The 20,839-nt window shown below is 47.4% G+C and overlaps 1 protein-coding gene across 3 annotated transcripts; it reads left to right on the top strand.

Moving 5' to 3' along the window:
• Positions 1 to 232: 232 nt before the first annotated feature.
• LGALS12 (galectin 12) lies at positions 233 to 10,908 on the top strand. 3 transcript variants are annotated; one of them, XM_055294950.2, is made up of 9 exons: positions 233 to 673; positions 2,694 to 2,782; positions 2,916 to 3,132; positions 3,920 to 4,039; positions 4,609 to 4,647; positions 5,225 to 5,251; positions 5,883 to 5,971; positions 9,706 to 9,856; positions 10,386 to 10,908. In XM_055294950.2, the coding sequence occupies exons 1-9, from the start codon at positions 605 to 607 to the stop codon at positions 10,530 to 10,532; spliced, it is 948 nt and encodes a 315-aa protein (XP_055150925.2). In that variant the 5' UTR covers positions 233 to 604; the 3' UTR covers positions 10,533 to 10,908. The 3 variants fall into 3 exon arrangements, with proteins under 3 accessions (XP_055150925.2, XP_055151014.2, XP_055151095.2); XM_055295039.2 differs by having other exon boundaries at positions 2,919 to 3,132; XM_055295120.2 differs by lacking the exon at positions 5,225 to 5,251 and having other exon boundaries at positions 2,919 to 3,132.
• The last annotated feature ends 9,931 nt before the right edge of the window (positions 10,909 to 20,839 follow it).

Below are 20,839 nucleotides of genomic sequence, written 5' to 3' on the forward strand. Positions count from 1 at the left end.
CTGCAGTGAGCTGAGATCGCGCCACTGCACTGCAGCCTGGCAACAGAGCAAGACTCCATCTCAAAAAAAAGAAAATGAGGGGAAGAGATAAAAACCCTTTGTGGTGAAGGGAGGAAGAAATGGGAAGTCACCCAAGGCTGTCCAGGGAGCTGGGGGTGGGGCTGTTTCTGGAACCTAAACACACGTACCACCTCCCCTTCCTCTGACCCAATGAGGGCTCCAACTGGAAACCACAAACCCTCGTTGGCCCCACAGGAGCCAGCCTCTGGCTTCCCTCTGCAATGACCATATGCTGCAGACCCAGAGTGCGTAGTTAGTTGGTTAATGCCAGTCGTCCTCCCCTGGACAGAGTTCTGCTGACAGCTCCCGCCCAGCCAGAGCTCTGCTGTATACCGCTGGGAGTGGGGCTGGTGTGGAGCCTGGAGGTCGCCCGCTGCCCTCCCAGGGCTGCTCCAGACAGCATTAAGACCCTGCAGGTCGCAGGTGAGACTAACAGCTGGAGAGCTGCTCCAGGCATTTAGGACCCTGGCTGGGGCAGGTGAGTCAGCCCAGTGGGGGCAGGGCTCCTGGAACGAGGATCTACAGTTGGAGTTGCCCCACTCTCATGTCACCTGGAGAAAAACTGGACCCAATTCCTGACAGCTTCATTCTGCAACCGCCAGTCTTCCACCCGGTGAGCTGTCGCTCTAATGTGGAACCTCCTCGATCTCTGGGCTCTTCCCTTCCAACTGGGCCCAGACTCCTGAGTGGTGGAGTGGAGAGGACCTCAGTCTTTCTGCTTCTCCCAGCACCTGCCCTGGGTTCTGGAAGGCCCTCCTGAGCTTAGTAAAGTGGCTGACTGCTAATTCCCACTTGGGTGTAAATGACTGCTAGGCTTCCAGGGTCGCTACATTTTGAAAGTGGCGAAGCCTGGAGCCGCAGTGCTCTGCCCCTACTGTAATGGATGCTAGGAGGATGAGGGTGTGGGTAGGATTGTTGGGGGAATGCTGATTACTTAGTAAGGACAGTCTCATCCCCAGCCTGGAAAGAAGGGTCAGGTGGGAATTTCCACTCAGGGATGGCGGTTGGGGGGGGGGGGTTCTGTCTTCCTCCTCCTGCTCGGTGAGTGCCCAAGAGGTTTTCTGAAGCCAGGCAATGATTTACAGAAGGCTGAATTCCCAGCAGACACCCCCTACTAATGAGCATTAATTATCACTTTCCCTTACTTGGCCCTCCCCTCCCATGAGAGCTGCGTCCACTCAGTTAATTACAGGCCTGGAGGGAGCCTGGGAATGGGAAGTGATCAACTGCTGAACCAACCAGCTGAGCTTGCCAGGCTGGTATCCCAAGCCTCCCTCCCGTGCTTCTCAGGTGCCTGAGGAATGGGCAGAAGCAGCTGCCCAGGTTACGGCAGCTCCTTGCTTTAGAGGATGGGACCTCGCACCTGGAGGGCCATCCTGGTGGGTTTCAGTTTTTTCTAGGTGGTTTGAGTTCCTAAAGGTTGCTGGGAGTTAGAGAGCAACACAGGAAGGCCAATCCTGTGATACCACTGGTATGTACCTGCCATCCTGCTCACACTCATTCCAAACACATCTATGCAGAGCCCTCACAGCGTCAGGTGAGGCACTGAGCCTACAGGAGGGAAAGACAAGGCTTCAGTTTTGAGGGGCTTATAAACTCCTAGGGAAAACAGCCAACCAGTCACTCTAAGCCAAGGGCTAAGCCAGCCACATGAGCAAAATGCCCTGGGAGCTCAGGGGAAGAAAGGAATAATCCAGGCACCCAAGTGGATGATGCTTGGAAAAAGAGTCAGGGTGGAAAGAGACAGGAGGAACAGCCCAGAAAAGGCAGGAAGTTGTAAAAGTGTATGACGTATTTTAGGAAGGTCAGGTAACTTCCTTTTTTTTTTTTTTTTTTTGAGACCAAGCCTTGCTTTTTTGCCCAGGCCGGAGTACAGTGGCATGATCTCAGCTCACTGCAACCTCCACCTCCCAGGCTCAAGCAATTCTCCTGTCTCAGCCTCCTGAGTAGCTGGGATTAGAGGTGCATGCCACCACGCCCAGCTAATTTTTGTATTTTTAGTAGAGATAGGGTTTCACCACGTTGGCCAGGCTGGTCTCGAACTCCTGACCTCAAGTTGATCCACCTGCCTCAGCTTCCCAGAGTGCTGAGATTACACGCATGAGCCACAGAGCCCAGCCCAGGTAACTTCTACATGGGGAAAGGTGAGCCTGGGAAGGCCATTGTTAAGTGTCTCTCCAGAGGTCCATTTCAGAGTTAGCGGTCAGTTCCTAACTTGTCCATTCTTCTTGCCTCCCAGTTCCTAGCCTCCAGCCACTAAACAGTCCTCAGAAAGCCCCAGTACCAGGCTTCTGGGGACCAGGGTGGCATCTAGTGGATGGCAAGCCTCCCTGGGGTCACTGCAGCCTGTTGTGCCCTAGGAGCTGGGGAAAGGCAGCTGGCTGGTGCTGAATTTGGCAAGGCAGCTGAATTTGACTTCTCTGGTGTAATGCGGCTTTGCTATATGAAGGTCCAGGAAAGGGGATTAGGTGGAAGAAATATTTCAGTGAACACTGATTTTTACCTGTAAGGAATTTTCTGTTTGAGGAGGAAAAGTTGAGTTTTATTCTGCTCCTTTCCTCCCACTCCCCTGACATAGAGGTCCCTAAGCCCTTTCTCCAACCCTGCATGGATGAGTTTCTCTTCCTGTTCAGGTGGTTCCTTATGTCACGACAATTTTTGGAGGCCTGCATGCAGGCAAGATGGTCATGCTGCAAGGAGTGGTCCCTCTAGATGCGCACAGGTAAGGCGTGGGAGGTGGCCCAGGGGGTGCTGGAACTCAGCCCTAGAGCCATCAAGCTGGAGGGCTCCTCCCTGCCACCGGGATCTCTGTGGGTCTCCGGTCAGAACTGCACTTTGAGAGCCTCACCTCCCAGTAGATTTCAGGTGGACTTCCAGTGTGGCTGCAGCCTGTGTCCCCGGCCAGATATCGCCTTCCACTTCAACCCTCGCTTCCATACCACCAAGCCCCACGTCATCTGCAACACCCTGCATGGTGGACGCTGGCAAAGGGAGGCCCGGTGGCCCCACCTGGCCCTGTGGAGAGGCTCCAGCTTCCTCATCCTCTTTCTCTTTGGGAATGAGGAAGTGAAGGTGAAGGAAGGGATGGGTGTTGGGTGGTCTAGAATTTGTGTCCTTGCGCCCTTCCTTCCCTCAGCCAGACTCCCCACGACGCGGTGTTGAGTGACATTGGTAGTGATCAGGTACCAAGAGGACCAAGGAGCTGCCACGCCCTGTCCCAGGCTGCCCTGGGCCCACATGGCAGCAAGAAAGCTCTACAGTGCCTGGCTCCAAAGAGGGCACTGCTGCCATAGTCATGGCAAGCACTTAGAGAGCACCTGCTGTATACCAGGAACTGTTCTAAGCCCTTTAAAGGTATCTGCTCATTGAATCCTCACAGTAACCCCATTAGGTAGGTACCTTCATTATCCCCACCTTACAGCCACAGTGGCAGGGGAGAGGGAGAGAGAACTTGACCTCAAGGTTTAGACCCCTAATGTGAGCTCCTGCCAGAAACATGATGGGATCTTCAGACTTCTCCAGGAGACAGGGCAGCTGGCAGGAGGGGAGCCTCTTGAGCCTCAGTTTCCTCACGTAAATGGAGCGAGGATGACTCTTTGGGCTACTGAGAAAGCACAATGAGGGGCCTCTGTTGGGGTTGAGGGAGCGTTGAAGGTGCCTTGGTCTCCAGGCCAGCTCTGCAACCTTTGGAAGATTACTTAAGCCGCCCAAGGCTCTGTAAAATGTACCTACCTCATAGAGTTGATGTGAAGTTAAGTGAGGAAAAATTGAGGAAAAAGTGCTTGGCAATGCCTGGGACGTTGTTATGAACTCAATGAACATTAGCTGCTGATAAGCCAGGCTCTGTCTGTCTCTCCAGGTGAGTGTGAATGGACAGCACTTTCTCCACTTCCGCTACCGGCTCCCACTGTCTCATGTGGACACGCTGGGCATATTTGGTGACATCCTGGTAGAGGCTGTTGGATTCCTGAACATCAATGTAAGTTTCCTTGGGACCAAGGCCTGGGCAGTGGCAGCCTCTAATTTCCCCTGACTCCTGGACGGGCCTGGGACCCCTTCCTCCACCCCAGACTGAGAGAGAGGAGGCCCTGTGCACCAGTAATAGCCAAGAGGGAGGGAATCCACTGAGGTTTCGGGTGTGAGTGGACTGAGGGGGAAGAGAAGGTGATGGCGGAAAGGGGGTCCAGGAGCCGCAGGAAGGAGTCTGTACCCAGTGTGGGTCTGGTTAACACTGAGAAGCAATGGCCAGGAATGATTTGGCACACTAGGGCTAAAACGGGCGGCAGCTGGCTTTATCATTCCCACCTGATGGGCTTATCAAAGCCCAGATTTCTGGGGCTTGCCACCACAGATTCTGATTTGGTAAGTCCAAGGTGGTGCCTAGGAATTGGGATGTTCAAAATGCCGCGAGAAGCTACCACTGACCAGCCAAATGGGAACATGAGGAGCTCTAAGGGCCAAAGCCAGGGCTCTGCCCACCTCCCAGGCATGGGTAGGGGATTGCAGTGGTCCTAAATGCTGCTGATTCTTTTCTCTCTTTCTGAACAGCCATTTGTGGAGGGCAGCAGAGAGTACCCAGTTGGACATGTGAGTCTCTTGGGAGCAAGGTCTGAGCAGCCACACCAGCTGACCTGCCCTTCTGGACTGCTGCTCCCATTACACAAGGCCCAGCTGCCCCTTCCCTCGCTGCTGTGGTTGCCATGGACATGGCTGGCTCTGCTTCAGTCTCTGGAGGGCCTGGATTTGTCTCTTCCAGCCCCTCTCCAGGCCCAGCTTGGGAAGATGAATGGAGGTGGGCTGCATGCAGAGGGGGCAAGACCCCATATTCCTGGCAGGAGAGGCCTTAGTTGAAATGCTCATTTCTCAAACCACCCCTGCAAGGTGGCTGGGGTTGGCCTTGCGGGACAGAAGGGGAGATGAGGCCCGTGTACTGCCCAAGGCCACACAGGGAGTGGATGACAAATCCTCCACCCCGTTCTTCCCTGTTATTCCAGAGCTGGAGAACCTCTAAAGTCCAGAGAATCCCACTGGGGCTCCAGTGACTCACCTACTGCTGTGAGAGAGACAAGCCCCAAATATTCCCAATTTGTCAGAATAACAAGAGGTTCCCTTTTCCTGAGCAAACACCACATGGCCTTGTGTCCTCTCCTTCTTTCCCTGACAGCCTTTCCTGCTGATGAGCCCCACGCTGGTGAGTGAACCTCCCTCCTGTTCCGTCAGGGCGGGGGTGAGCGGCTAATGAGCTCCGCCTAGTGGGACATGCCCCCAGCCTCAGGATTTCCCCTTCCTTTATAGAAAATTGCAGGCTGTGGGTGGGCCAGGCAGCTTATGCCCCCAGCCCCATGATTTCCCCTTCCTTTACAGCAAGCTGCAGGCTGTGGGTGGGCTGGGCAGCTTCAGGCTGAAGCTCCAGCTTCATTTTACCTTTTCTCCACTTATTCTGAACATCATCACTTGATACTTCTCTGTGCCAGGCCCAGTGCCAGGCTCTAGGATAGAGGAACAAGCTGGTCCCAGCCGTCCAGTTGCTCACAGGCTGGTGGAGGACAGCCCACTAGACGGCCATTACAGTTAAGGATGCAGTGAAGGGAGAAGGACATGGTGGTCGGGACACAGAGAGGCCAAGCTCAGCCTGGAGGAGCCAGGGAAAGTGGCAGGAACAGAGTACAGGAGGCCAGGTGCTTAACAAATAAGCAGCATGTCATGGCTGCAGGCCTGGGCAGAACATGCCTGCCCCCGTGCTCCCCTGGCCCCCGGGGGTGGGTAGTCCTCCCCAACACCCCCTGGGAATCAACTTCTCAATACCTCCCTTGTTCCTTCAGGAGGTGCCCTGCTCACATGCTCTTCCCCAGGGTCTCTGGCCTGGGCAGGTCATCATAGTGCGGGGACTGGTCTTGCAAGAACCGAAGCAGTAAGTATCCAGCATCTAAGTGGAGGGGAGGGAGCAGCCTCTCTGTGACAGTCACATGCTATAAAACATCATCTGTTTTAATCTCCTAGCACCACCATTTAATCCCCATTTTACAGATGAGGAAACAGAGGAGCAGCAAGGAGAAGTGGCCCAATTTGGCAGAGCTTATGAAGGTCAGGCTGGGTCTGGGACCAATAGCCCCACTGCTGGGAGCATCATTCCTGCTGGTACATCTAGTCAGGCCTAGCCTCTTATCCCAGGTCCTAGGAAAGGGGCCCCAGGAAAGGCCCTTTGTAGGTGTAGGCTGAGGCCCAGAGCAAACATGTAGCTTCCCATGGTAACACAATGTGTGGTTCAAAAGATACAGCCAGACTGCCCCAGAGAGGAGGGCTGGTATTTGGAAGCCAGGACTTGGAGGGACACAATGACTAAGTGGACACTACCAAACTTCTCCTACATGGTACTTTCAAACCCAGACCTGTGGCTCCAATCCAGTTAGACAAGAGCCACTGGCTGGCCTGCCTTGAGGAAATGCATTAGAGTTTATGACTTCTCTGGGCCAGAATGCCTGGGTTGGCATGTGCTCAGGACACCTACCTGTGCAACCTTAGGGCAGATACTTTTCCTCTCTGTGCCTCTGTTTTCCTGTCTGTAAGAAGGGGATGATAGGCCTGACGTGGTGGCTCACACCTGTAATCCCAGCACTTTGGGAGGCCGAGGCGGGTGGATCACGAGGTCAGGAGTTGGAGACCAGCCTGACCAACATGGTGAAATCCTGACTCTACTGAAAATAGAAAAATTAGCTGGGCATGGTGACGCATGCCTGTAATCCCAGCTACTCAGGAGGCTGAGGCAGGAGAATCGCTTGAACCCGGGAGGCAGAGGTTGCAGTGATCCGAGATCGCGCCACTGCACTCCAGCCTGGGCAACACAGCGAGACTCCATCTCAAGAAAAAAAAAAAAAAAAGATAGAGGGGGTTGATAATAATGCCGACTTTAGGAGTGGTGCTTAGAATAGTGCCTGGCACGTGGTAAGTGTCCACAAATGTGGGTACTACTGCAATCATCTCAGTGGAGGCAGGGGAGAGCAGAGTAAGGAAAGCACCCTATGTTCTCCTTGCTTAATTTTGTTTTTATTTTTAAGTCACTGACCTCACTAAACCCTTGCCCTGCACACTCCCGATCATGCCTGTGAATTCCGGGACAGTCATGAAGCCCAGCACTCGATGGCCTGGGCCTCCAAAGACAGGCACGACTGAGTTGGATTCCTGGTTTTGTCTCTTATAAACGGTGTGGTTGTGGGCCAGTCACTAAACCTCTCTGAGTCTGAGTTTCCCTACCAGAAAAAGGCGAACAATAATTCCAACCTGCTAGGGAAAATGAAAAGTGCTCAGTGATGGAACGAACACCTCTTCCCACAAAACTTGGAGGCATGAGACCAGGTTCATATTGTAGCTCAAAGTCACAAGGTTACTAGTGACATTGTCAGCAAGTAACTGCTCTTTCCCAAGGGCCATGAATGCATGTGTCTTCAGAGGCCAGACAGGTCTCATAAATAGTGAGGAACACAGTTGGGAAGGTGGTGAAGGGAAAGGAGTATTTCCATACACCCAGTCATGCCAGATCTTCTGACTATTTTTAAAGCAAAAATAGAAGCTATCTTTTATACAAATTCTCTCAATTTTTGAATATTATATTAAAGCTGAAGAATACCATGGACCAGACAAAACATTCCTATACACCAGTTCAGCGGAGATCCACCAACATGAAGATTTAGCACAGCACCTGGTACTTAGCGAGGCTGCAACACATGCAGCTGCTGCTATTTTGTGAAAGCAACTGATGGCTTGAATGGGACAGAGAGAGTAAGAGATGGAGGGCACAGGATTCATCTGCAGTGAAAATCTATCCCTCCTTCTCCACCTCATCCCTTCCCTCCTCCTTATTGAGTGGGAGTGTATGACTGCAGCCTCAAAGAGCTTCAACAGAGCTTCACTGGGCATCTGGTGATTTGTGATTATTCAGTGATCTAGTGGGCATCTAGTGATTCGTGATGATCCAGTGATCTGGCGGGCTGAGCTGCGTGAAGGTGAGGTAGGGAGACACTGAGGCCTCCTCACCAGGAGTTCACAGGCCAGGGGAAGATAAAGTGTTGTCTGGCAGGACGGGGTAGGGGGAGCCATAGTGGGGCTGGAAGCTACACACAGTCCACTCTCCAGGGTTCCTGCCTTCCAAGCTTCTTCCCAACATTGGGCCCTGGCCACCTCCTTCCCAATTTTGGAAACTTATGGGGCCTCCTCCTGTAAGGATCTACCAATAGCCCTTGAAAGGCCTGTCCAGGGCGGCCTTTTCCTCTACCTTACCTGCCCTCTGCATCCCATCAGGATGCAGCCTTCTCCAGCATAGCGCTTCAAAGAAGGAGACTTGGGAAGTTCCCAAGACATAAAATAATCTGGGCCGGGCCCAGTGGCTCACAAGTGTAATCCCAGCACTTTGGGAGGCCGAGGCAGGTGGATCATGATGTCAAGAGGTCGAGACCACCCTGGCCAACATAGTGAAACCCCATCTCTACTAAAAATACAAAAATTAGCTGGGCGGTGGGGGCATGTGTCTGTAGTCCCAGCTACTCCGGAGGCTGAGGCAGGAGAACTGCTTGAACCTGGGAGGAAGAGGTTGCAGTGAGCCGAGATCGCGCCACTGCACTCCAGCTTGGTGACCGAGCGAGACTCTGTCTCAAAAAAATTAAAATAAAATAAAATAAAGAAAAATAATATAATCCGTTTGCCCTATTTGAGAGGCAGGTGCCAGATCCCCCCACCCCCAAATCTGGAGTCATGAATCCTAGTTCATATCCTAACCTGAGGCCCTACCACTATTACTAGTAACAGAGAAGTCATTTAACTTCTTGTCCTCGTCACTTAAATGGGCTGACAAACCTCACAGCACAGAATTTGTGAGGATTAAGGAAAAGCAAACTAGCTTCTGTAAAACACCTACTGTGTGCTAGGAATCGCTAGTTTTCACATACATTATCTCCTTTGTTCCTTTTTTTGTGGCTCTATAAGATATTGTATTATATAGCAATATTTTTAAACAATAGGTATCATCTGAATGCTTACGTTCCAGGTGCTGTTCTAAATAAGCATTTTTTTATGTACTCATTTAATTCTTACAACAATACCACAGGCAGGTACAGGGCAGTTATGTTATCTCCACATTACAGATGAGGAAACTGAGGCACAGAGAGATTAAGAGTGTTGCCCAAGGTCACAGGACTAGAAAGTAGCAGAGCCAGGGTTGAATCGGGACTGCCTGACTCTAACCACTATGCTATTTGGAAAACATTTAAGATAATACCTGGCACTTAGTTAGCATTCAATAAATGTTAGCTGTAGCTATCATCATCATCATCATCCCCATTTTCAGGAGGAGAAACTGAAGCTCAGGCTAGGCAATTTTCACACACTTCCCTCCCATCCCCATCCTCCCGTAGTCAGTAGATGGCAACAACTGAATTGAGATGGTCAATATCAAGTTCATCTAGAACTCATGTTCTTTCCACTGTTCTGAGCATTCAGCCATGAGGCTGTCATAGGCCCTCAGTGCTTGTTTCTGGAGGCTGAAGCAGCTCGACCTTCCATCCATTCCCTGACCTCCATCCTTCCCCTGGGGGCTGAGCAGCGGCCTACGGGCAATGGGTGCTGATCCCTTCTCCTTCCTCCTGCTTCCTGCAGTTTTACTGTGAGCCTGAGGGACCAGGCTGCCCATGCTCCTGTGACATTCAGGGCTTCCTTCGCAGACGGAACTCTGGCCTGGATCTCCCGCTGGGGGCAGAAGAAACTGATCTCAGCCCCCTTCCTCTTTTACCCCCAGAGATTCTTTGAGGTGGGTCAGAGCCAAGTGATTACATCCCTTCAGGCTGGAGCACAGAGCTGAAGTCCCATAATGACCTGGGAGACTCTGGGGCAGGTGTGCAGGACAGATGTTATGGGGTGGGAGGCCAGAGCCAGCAGAGCACAGCGAATGTCTGTACAGCGGTCCTCAACGCTCCACTCTGATGCCAGGGATCCCATGGCCAGAAACTCAGCTGGTGCAGGTGGGGACCCAGGCATCAGCTTTATTAAAAATCTCCCCTAATCATTCCAACGTGCAGAACCACTCCTCTACAGGAAGCAGCCCCAGTTACAGGTGATGAAACTGAGGCCCAGGGCTGGGATGATCCTTGTCAAAGGCCACAGTGGGCTGGTGACAAGCCGGGCCCCTTGTCCAGTTCTTTTCCAGCACTGTACTGGGTGCCCCCTGGGTCCAGTCTTTGTGTCCTCTGAGAGGAAGAGGGTCTCACTGCAGAGAGCGTCAGGCAGACAAGGGAAAGTCTGGCTGGAAGCTGCAACCCCCTCATGTCCTCCTTTCCCAGGTGCTGCTCCTGTGTCAGGAGGGAGGGCTGAAGCTGGCGCTCAATGGGCAGGGGCTGGGGGCCACCAGCGTGAACCAGCAGGCCCTGGAGCAGCTGCGGGAGCTCCGGATCAGTGGAAGTGTCCAGCTCTACTGTGTCCACTCCTGAGGACGGTTCCAGGGAAACCCCACCAGAAAACAAGAAGGTCAACCCACTCCCAGCGCTCCACTCTCCTCCCCTCTTAAACCGTCCACCTGACATGGTACATCAGGCCTGGTTCACCGCTGGGGTCACGAGACTGAGTCTACAGGAGCTTTGGGCCTGAGGGAAGACACAAGAGTGCAAAGGTTCCTTGAACTCCGCACCTTCCTCCTCCACCAGGAGCCTGGGATTTGGCTCCATCTGCCTTCAGGGCCTGGACTGCACTCACAGAGGCAAGTGTTGTAGACTAACAAAGATACTCCAAAATACAGTGGCTTAAAGAATGTGGTCATTTATCCTTTATTATTTATTGATTTGTGGTCAAATAAATAAGATTATTTATTTATTTCATTCTCATCTAGCAATTGTAGAGACAATGGTCCATTTTATTGGGGCAGCTCTGCTCCCCGGAGACATTCAGAGTCTGTCCTAGCCATTGTTCCACCACCCCCAGGGCATCATCATTGTCTCTGTGGCCGAAGCTCAGCTGCCACCCTATCTTGGTCTCAGCCACTGAGAAGGCTAGTAATGGCTGTGGACAAGACCCACCTGATCTCATAAGCCCCAGGCCTGGGTCTGACACACACCAGCTACAGTCACATTTCGTCTGCAGGCACTCAGTCTCGGTCACACTGCCTGCAAGTGAGGCGGGAAATGTTCTCCAGTGGGACACATAAGACCAGCCACATAAAATAGAGTAGTCATAAAATAACAGAATAGTTTTATTCTTTTACTATAAAAAACAGGGAGAATGGATTTTGTTGGATAGCCACAGTCCCTGAGACAAGTAGATGCTGTTAATATCCTCATTTTATAACATAGGAAACTGACGCACAGAAAGGCTAATTTGCCAAGATCACACAGTGAGTAAGTCATGGGATTAGAACCCAGAGATTCTGTCTGCAGAGTTTGCGGCTCTTAACCATAAACCATTATCTAGTGTACACAGGCACAATAGAGCTTCCAGATAAAGATGGACATTGGAGCTGGAGGCTTGAGAGGAATCAAAGAACCTTGCAAATCGAAAAGTACAGACAAGACAAAGGAAGGACCACCACCAAGGAAAGAGCAAGATTAAAGGAGAAATAATTTAAGAATTATATATAACTGTATATAATATATACCATATCTACATATATAGCATAGTATACATTATACAGTAATATATGTGCCGTGGTCTGAATGTTTGTGTCCCCCCAACTAAAATTCATATGTTGAAATCCTAGCACCCAAGGAAACAGTATTTGGAGGTGGGGCCTTTGGGAGGTGATTAGGTCATGAAGGTGGAACCCTCATGAATGGGATTAGTGCCCTTATAAAAGAGACTCCAGGCCGGGTGAGGTGGCTCACGCCTGTAATCCAGCACTTTGGGAGGCCGAGGCAGGCAGATCACCTGAAGTCAGGAGTTCGAGACCAGCCTGGCCAACATGGCAAAACCCCGTTTTTACTAAAAACACAAAAATTAGCTGCACATGGTGGCACACGCCTGTAATCCCTGCTACTCAGGAGGCTGAGGCAGGAGAATCGCTCGAACCCAGGAGGCAGAGATTGCAGCGAGCCAACATCATGCCGCTGCACTCCAGCCTATGTGACGGAGCCAGACTCTGTCTGAAAAAAAAAAATACATATAAATAAAATAAAAGAGACTCCAGAGAGCTCCCTCACCCCTACCACCATGTGAGATTACAGCAAGAAAACAGGCGTTTATGAAATGGGAGACAGACCTTCACCAGAAACAAAATCTGCCAGTGCTTTGCTTTTGAATTTTCCAGCCTCCAGAACTGCCAGCAATAAATTTGTTGTTTATAAGTTACCCAGTCTAAGACATTTTAAGGCTGGACCCTTACCATTCACCATATACAAAAGTTAACACAAGATGGATTAAAGATTTAAAGTAAGACCTTGAACTGTAAGAATCCTAGAAGAAAACCTAGGAAACACCATTCTGGACCCTGACCTTGGAAAAGAATTTGTGACTAAGTCTTCAGAAGCAATCACAACAAAAACAAAAATTGGCAAGTGGGACCTAATTAAAGAGCTTCTGAGCAGCAAAAGAAACTATCCACAGAATAAACAGACACCACACAGAATGAGAGAAAAATAGTATATTCACAAAGTGTGCATCCCACAAAGGTCTAATATCCAGAATCTATAAGGAACTTAACAAGAAAAAACCCCAACAAAAAGTGGACAAAAGTCGTGACAGACACGTCTCAAAAGAAGACATACAAGCGGCCAATAAACACGTGAAAAAATGCTCATCATCACTGATCGTCAGAGAAATGCAACTCAAAACCACAAGATGATATCATCTCATACCAGTCAGGATGTTTGTTATTAAAAGGTCAAAAAACAGCAGATGCTGGTGAGGCTGCAGAGAAAAAAAAATGCTTATGCACTGTTGGTGGGAATGTACCTTAGTTCGGCCACTGTGAAAAGCAGTTTGGAGATTTCTTAAAGAACTTAAAACAGAACTACCATTCGATCCAGCAATCCCATTACTGGGTATATATCCAAAAGAAAATCATTCTACCAAAAAGACACTTGGACTTGTATGTTCATTGCAGCACTATTCACAATAGCAAAGACATGGAATCAACCTAGGTGCCTGTCAACAGTGAATTGGATGAAGAAAATGTGGTGCATATACACCATGGAATACTACGCAGCCATAAAAAGAATGAAACTATGTCCTTTGCAGCAACATAGATGCAGCTGGAGGCCATTATCCTTAGTGAATTAACAGAAGAACAGAAAACCAAATGCCATATATTCTCACTTATAAGTAGGAGCTAAACATTGGGTGGTCATGGACAGAAAGATGGCAATAGACTCTGGGGACTACTAGACTGAAGGGAGAAAAGAAGGAGGGAATGGGAGAAAGGGTTGAAAAACCATTGGGTATTATGCTCACTACCTGAGTGATGGGATAATTCACACCCCAAACCTCAGCTTCACACAATATACAAACCTGCACAGGTACTCTCTGAATCTAAAATAAAAGCTGAAATTATTCTTTAAAAGAAGATAAACCTCAATTTCCACAAATGTTTTATAGGATATTTTTATTAAAACATATTCTGTGTATAGATTTTTAGGGGCACAGGGGAGCTTGCATCTCTACATTGCTTCTTCCCAATCATATATACAGTATATCCCTCAATTTATTTTGGTCATCCTTTATTTCCTTCTGTCACTGGGAAACCAAGTTCTTTCCTTACTTTGTATTGATGGCCAAGAAAGAATATCCAATTGGAAAAAAAGGCAGGCAGGTTTTATTGCTGGTCAGGAATGGAGGAGTGAGCTCTTTTTCTAAAGAACCCCTTCTGAAGGTGATGGAATCCAGGGAACTTTAAGGAATTAGATGTGGGGCCGGGAGGTATGTATGTAAGCATGTACAGGGAGGAACTCCAGATGTGCAGTTGCAGATCATAAACATGCTTCTTCATATGAGGTATGTTCAGAAAACGGCAGCAATTTTCTTCTAGGGATGGGGATTTGATATGGTTTGGCTGTGTCCCCATCCAAATCTCATCTTGAATTCCCACGTGTCATGGGAGGGACCTGGTGGGAGATAATTCAATCATGGGGGCAAGTCTTTCCCGGGCTGTTCTCATGATAATGAATAAGTCTCCTGAGATCTGATGGTTTTAAAAAGAGGAGTTCCCCCCCTTTTTTTTTTAAAGTTTTAAAACTTTCTATTTGCATATTTTTGAAAATTTTGCATTCCAATACTTAAAATCATTTGAACAAAAAAAAATGGCACTCTGATTAAACTGTATTACAGGCTGCATAACACCTTGGGCCAGCTTGGTTTTACTCTAGATTTCATTGTTGTCCCACCCCACTTTTTCCACCCCACTTCTTCCTTCACCAACATGCACGTTCTTTCGTTTTCTGCCAGCCAGAAAGTCGGATGGGAGTGGCAGGCTTGGCCTTCATTGTCAGTAGTTCTTTGATGTGAAAGGGGCAGCAGAGTCATTTAAACTTGATCCAACCTCTATGCATCTTACAAAGTTAAACAGCTAAAATAAGTAAAATGAGAAAGCAATGCTTGTGGAATGTACAGTGCATATTGGCAGCACATGCCTCATTACGATTCACCGGCTTGCTTCTCCTGTTCAATCATTTCTTTGGAAGGCGGTGGATTTTCTCTTGCACTTCTGTCTTCTTCAATTTCGACTTATCTCTTTGCCTGCTGCCATCCATGTAAAATGTGACTTGTTCCTCTTTGCCTTCCACCGTGATTGTGAGGCTTCCCCAGCCATGTGGAATTATTAGTCCAAATAAACCTCTTTATTTTGTAAATTGCCTAGTCTCAGATATGTCTTTATTGGCATCGTGGCCTAATACAGGACTTTAGCATTATAATGATACGCTAATGATCTGAAGGTAACAAGGCATCACCAGCTCTGGTTTGCTGGGGTCTTGCTCTGAACTTATCTTCCTCCAGTAATTGCCAATGAGTCCTGAGGCTCCAGTGGCCTCCTGGGCCATCTGAAGTTCTCTTAAGCAAACATACCTGTAGGTAAAATGATTTAAAAATCTATTTAAGAAAGAATAATGAACTTTCTTAGTTATCTACTGTTTAAGAAAATAATGAGCTTTCTCAACTATGTCTCCAGGGTTGCCCTGGTAACAGAAGACGTGTGTTTGTTTTTACCAGGGCCTTGCACAACTTTTGTTAGAGTTATACTTAGGCACTTTATAGCTTTGTGTGCGATTTGTAAATGCTATCTTTTTAAAAAATTGTACTTACTTGATACTGGTACAAAAATGTACCTGATTTATGTATATTAATCTTGTTCCTAGCAAACTTACTAAATTCTTTTATTAATGCTTCCTTTATTATATCACACTGGCCAAGAATTCTTGCACACTGTTGAGTAGCAGTGTGGTTAGCAGGCATTCTTGACCTGTTCCTGACCACAGGGAAATGCAATTAAGATTTCACTATTAAATATGATGATTGTCATAGGTTGGGAATAGATACTATTTTTAGGTAAAGAGATTTTTATTTTTTCTTAGTTTGCTAAGATATATTTTCATTTTTTATGAGTGAGTGTCGTCTGTCTTCTGCATTTAGTGATATGATCATATTTTTTCTACTCTGTTAATGAGGTAAATTACATTAATAGGCTCTCTAATGTCATGCTGTAAGTATCTTTAAATTCCTTAAATTCCTGGAGTAAGTGAATTTTTTTTTTTTTTTTTTTTTTTTGAGACGGAGTCTCGCTCTGTCGCCCAGGCTGGAGTGGGGTGGCGCAATCTCGGCTCACTGCAAGCTCCGCCTCCCGGGTTCACGCCATTCTCCTGCCTCAGCCTCTCCGAGTAGCTGGGACTACAGGCGCCCGCCACCACGCCCGGCTAATTTTTTGTATTTTTAGTAGAGACGGGGTTTCACCATGGTCTCAATCTCCTGACCTCGTGATCCACCCGCCTCGGCCTCCCAAAGTGAATTTTTAATGAATACATTGCTGCATTTCATTTACTGATATTACTGTTTTTGCATTAAGTTCATAAATTAGCTTATAATTTTACTTATCCATCCATCAATACTATCTTAGCCTTAGATTCTGGATTGTCTCTTTTCTGTGCAAGGTCATCAATTGTTTATAGGTACTCTAGGTCTTTATTTAATCCATAGATTCTATCTTTCTTTCTTTTTTTCTTACATTTTATTGTTGGGGATAAAACTGATAACTTTTCCTTATAGAGCTTCCCAGAGTTCGAATTCTGCTGATTAATCCCTAGGGCATTGTTTAAAATACTCCACTGTCTCCTGTACTTCTTTTCATCTAGAGTTTGATCAGATTCAGTTTCGATTTTTCAGCAAGAAAACCAAAACTACCATCTTATTCCCTAAATGTTTCTTTTTAAATTTAATTTTATTTTATTTATATATATTTTCTTGAGAGAGTCTCAACTCTGTCACCCAGGCTGGAGTGCAGTGGCGCAATCTCAGCTCACTGCAGCCTCCACCTCCCAGGTTCAAGCGATTTTTATGCCTCAGCCTCCTGAGTAGCTGGAATTATAGGTGTGCTCCACCACTCCTGGCTAATTTTTGTATTTTTAGTAGAGATGAGGTATCACTATGTTAGCCGGGCTGGTCTCAAACTCCTGACCTCAAGTGATCCACCTGCCTCAGGCTCCAACAGTGCTAAGATTCTAGTCATGAGCCACCATGCCCAGCTAAATATTTCTTTTATAGCCTCCTGTTCTTATTTCCTGAATATATTTTCTCTTATCTCTTCCATGATATAAATTGTAGGGAGCCGAAGGTCCGTGGGACGTGACCAACTCAGCATTCCACTGGAGGCTATATGATCAAACAGCAAACTGTTTATCATGAATGCAGGATGGGAGCAAACTCACGACTGCTCCTGCCGACAGAAGGTTTGCTGAGGGCGATCGCGTCCTGGCACCGAGCATCTTGAGGTTCTCTACTGGGACATCTAGGGAATGCAGTCTTGCAAGCCTACTCTGGACCAAGCGGCTGACCCCTTCTTCCATCCCCCTTCTCACTATCTCTTTTGCCTAATAAATACGGAGGGCTGTGTAAAGCTCAGGGCCCTTGTCCACTAGAGGCAAGGTGCCCCCTGACCCCTTCTTCGAAATATACTCTTTTGTCTCTTGTCTCTTATTCCCACATTTGCCCCTCTTTCTTCAGTCCCCCTAGGTCCATGCAGGCTACATAGTGGCACACCAAACAGCAACAGAATCGGGTGCTCTACAAGTGGTATCCAAACACAGGGACTTTGAGGATATGAATGAAGAAGGTCTGCTGGAGCAGAGGAACTGAAATTGACAAGGCAAATGGGGACCCCGGGTCAAGTCTGCTGGCAGCAGATATAAGGACAGTGTCCTAAAGAGGTACTGGGAGCAGTGCTCTGAAGAAGTACTGAAAACGGGAAGTTTTTGCACTCAGGGTAACATGGGGCAGAATTTGTCTATTGAAGAAAAACATGATGTGCAGTTGCTTAAAGTTTTGTTGAAACAAACTGGTGCTCAGGTTAGTTCTCAGACACTAACTAAGCTGCTGCAGGAGGTTATTATGCATAACCAATGGTTTCCACAGGCAGGCACTCTTGATGTGGAAAACGGGGACAGAACAGCAGAAGGATTAAAATGGGCTCATCAAAAAGGTCTTAAAGTTGATTCTTCTGTTTCCTCCACTTGGAGTTTAGTTCGTACTGTACTTCTGCCATTATCTCATTATTCTGCAGGACAGCAGGCTGAATCGAAAAATCTGAAATAATCTGTTGTCCCACTCACAGCTCCAGCTGAAAATAAAAAAAACAGAAGAGGGAGGATAAAAACTGGCCTATACCACCTCCTCCAGTTGCAGAAATGTCTGTACTGCCTCCTTCGGTAGCAGAAACAGAAACCCCAGTACAAAGAATTTTATGCTTTGCTGCCATAGCTGGAGAGCCCTTAGGACCTTATGCATTTCCTCTTTCCATAAGGCCTGATCCAAATAATCCACAGCAGGTTATTCATGAACACACACCACTAGAGTTTAAGTTGTTGAAGGAATTAAAAGCGAGTGTGGTAAATAATGGCATACAGAGCCCATTCACTTTAGGATTGCTGGAATCTGTGTTTGGTGCTATGCATCTTTTACCCTTTGATGTGAAACACTTGGCGTGAACTTGCTTGTCCACTAGTGCATATCTGACATGGAAATTAAATTGGCAAGAAATGTGTGCAGACCAGGCTAAACAGAACCGTGCTGCTGGACACAGAGACATTACAGGGGATATGCTGTTAGGTGATGGCCCTTATTCAGACCTGGAACATCAAATGGCACTCCCAGACGCTGCTTATCAGCAGTGTGCACAGGCCTAAATGTACCTGGGCCACAATTGCTGAAGAGGGATTCCCAGTACAATCCTTTTTACATATCATGCAAGGGTCACAGGAGCCCTATGTGCAAATTCTTGCAAGATTACAAGAGGTAGTAAAGCGTTAGATTCCTCATACCGCAGCTGCAGAAATGCTAACCTTAACTCTAGATTTTGAGAATGCAAACACGGATTATAAACATGCGCTGGCAGCAGTGAGGTGTACAAAAAACTTGGGAAATTTTCCCTGAGCTTGTCAGGATGTAGGAATTGAGCTTCATCGCTCTGCAATGTTAGTTCAAGCAATGGCTGATTAAGCAATTGACAAATCTAAAAGGAGCCAAAGGTCAGACCCTAAAATGGGAAAATGTTATAACTGTGGAAAAACTGGACATTTTAAAAAGGAATGCCACCAGCTCTCAGGACAGAAAGGACCTTACAATGCAGTGCCCCACCAGCAGAAAAAATGCCAGGACTTTGTCCTCACTGTAACAAAGGAAATCACTGTGCTAATCAGTTCCACTCAAAATTTCATCAGAACAGCACCCCCCTGTTGGGAAATGAGACAGGGGCCTGGACCCGGGCCCCTCAAACAATGAGGGCATTCCCAGTCCAGACCTCAACCCCGTTTCAGGGATGGGTTCCCGGAGGCACATGAGGAACACCAGGATGTGCAGGATTAGATCTCCCAGTCAGAGAACGGATAATGCTACTTGGGGGAGACAAACCCACCAAGATTCCCACTGGCATTTGGGGACGTTTACCAACAGGATATATGGGACTAATTTTAGGCAAAAGCCATCTTAACTTGCAAGGCATCACTGTAGCCCCAGAAGTAATTGACTCCCACTATGAAGGAGAAATTCAAGTTTTTTTAATGTCACAAGATCTTCGGGTTTTTGAACAGGGAGAATATATTGCTCAATTATTGCTTATTCCCTGCAAATCACACCCTTCTCCACAAAAGGAGAAAACAAGGAAATAAAGGGTTTAGGAGCACAACTACATGGGAAATCTATCACAACCAATAGCCTCTAATAGACCCACCTGTGTAGTACAAATTAAAGGAAAGAAGCTGATGTGTCAGTAATATCTAAAGACAATTGGCCCCCATCCTGGCCCTTGCAGTTAACTTCTACATCCTAGTGGGAGCAGGAACAGCTCAAAGTGTTCAACAGAGCACCGAGATTTTACCTTGTCTTGGTCCGGATGGACAGTCATGTACTTTTCAGCCTTATGTTGCAAATACAGCTATCAATTTATGGGGTTGAGACTTACTTACATCATGGGATATGAGACTTACAAATGAAAAGATTGATAACCCAGGATTTAAAATGTTGAAGAACATGGGATATCAGAGTGAAAAAGGTTTAGGGAAAATTCTGACAAGGAAACTCTAACCTGATATCAATAACTGGAAAGACAAGTCAAACCCTGCAAGGAGATTCTTCTTTGGATACCCAGCAGTGGCTGACTAGGGAGGCAGGGGCAGAGTTGCAACTTGTGGGGCAGATGCTTCAGCAGCGGCGTGCCTCCCAGCTACAGCCAAAAAAATCTTTGCTTTTACTACCCTCAGACAAAATTTTGCAGTTTTATAAAATCCATTCTTTTATTCTTCCTGTGATTACTCATCACAAGCCTATTCCAGGTGGACAGACTCATTTTACTGACGGCTCTTCCAAAGGTCCTGCCACTATCTATGGACCTAAACCTACTCAAACAATAATGACCTCTGGGGCTTCAGCTCAATGCTCAGAGCTAATTGCAGTCATTCAGGTTTTACAGCTCACAGCTTCAGATCCTATCAACATTGTCTGTGATTCAGCTTATGTTGTAAATATAGCCAGTAGCATAGAAACCGCTACAATTAAAAGTACACAAGACCTAGAACTGCTTAATTTATTTTTAAGACTTCAACAAGTTATTCGTTCTCATGCAGCTCCTTTTCATATTCCTCATATTCGTTCTCATACATAACTTCCTGGACCATTATCCCTAGGGAATGATAAAGCAGATAAATTGATTGGTTCTGTGTTTCTGCAAGCTCAAGCATCTCACGCACTTCTGCACCAAAATACTTCCACCCTTACTCGCATGTTCCATTTATCTTGCAGCCAAGTTAGGGCTATAATACAAGCCTGTCCTACTTGCCAGCATGTCCCTGGAGCCACACCTGTAGAAGGTGTTTTGGGGTTTCTGTTTCTGCTACCGAAGGAGGCAGTACAGACGTTTCTGCAACTGGAGGAGTTGGTATAGGCCACTTTTTATCCTCCCTCTCCTGTTTTTTATTTTCAACTGGAGCTGTGGGTGAGACAACAGATTCTTTCAGATTTTTAGATTCAGCCTGCTGTCCCACAGAATAATGAGATAATGGCAGAAGTACAGTATGAACTAAACTCCAAGTGGAGAAAACAGAAGAATCAACTTTAA

This window comes from Symphalangus syndactylus, chromosome 1 (assembly GCF_028878055.3).
Source record: "Symphalangus syndactylus isolate Jambi chromosome 1, NHGRI_mSymSyn1-v2.1_pri, whole genome shotgun sequence".
Taxonomy (NCBI): Eukaryota; Metazoa; Chordata; class Mammalia; order Primates; family Hylobatidae; genus Symphalangus; species Symphalangus syndactylus.

Coding starts and splice junctions, on each gene's coding strand:
- LGALS12 (XM_055294950.2), top strand. CDS start 605: ATGTCACCTGGAGAAAAACTGGACCCAATTCCTGACAGCTTCATTCTG. Junction 4,648..5,224: donor GAGAGTACCCAGTTGGACAT/GTGAGTCTCTTG, acceptor TTTCCCTGACAG/CCTTTCCTGCTGATGAGCCC. Junction 5,252..5,882: donor TGCTGATGAGCCCCACGCTG/GTGAGTGAACCT, acceptor TTGTTCCTTCAG/GAGGTGCCCTGCTCACATGC.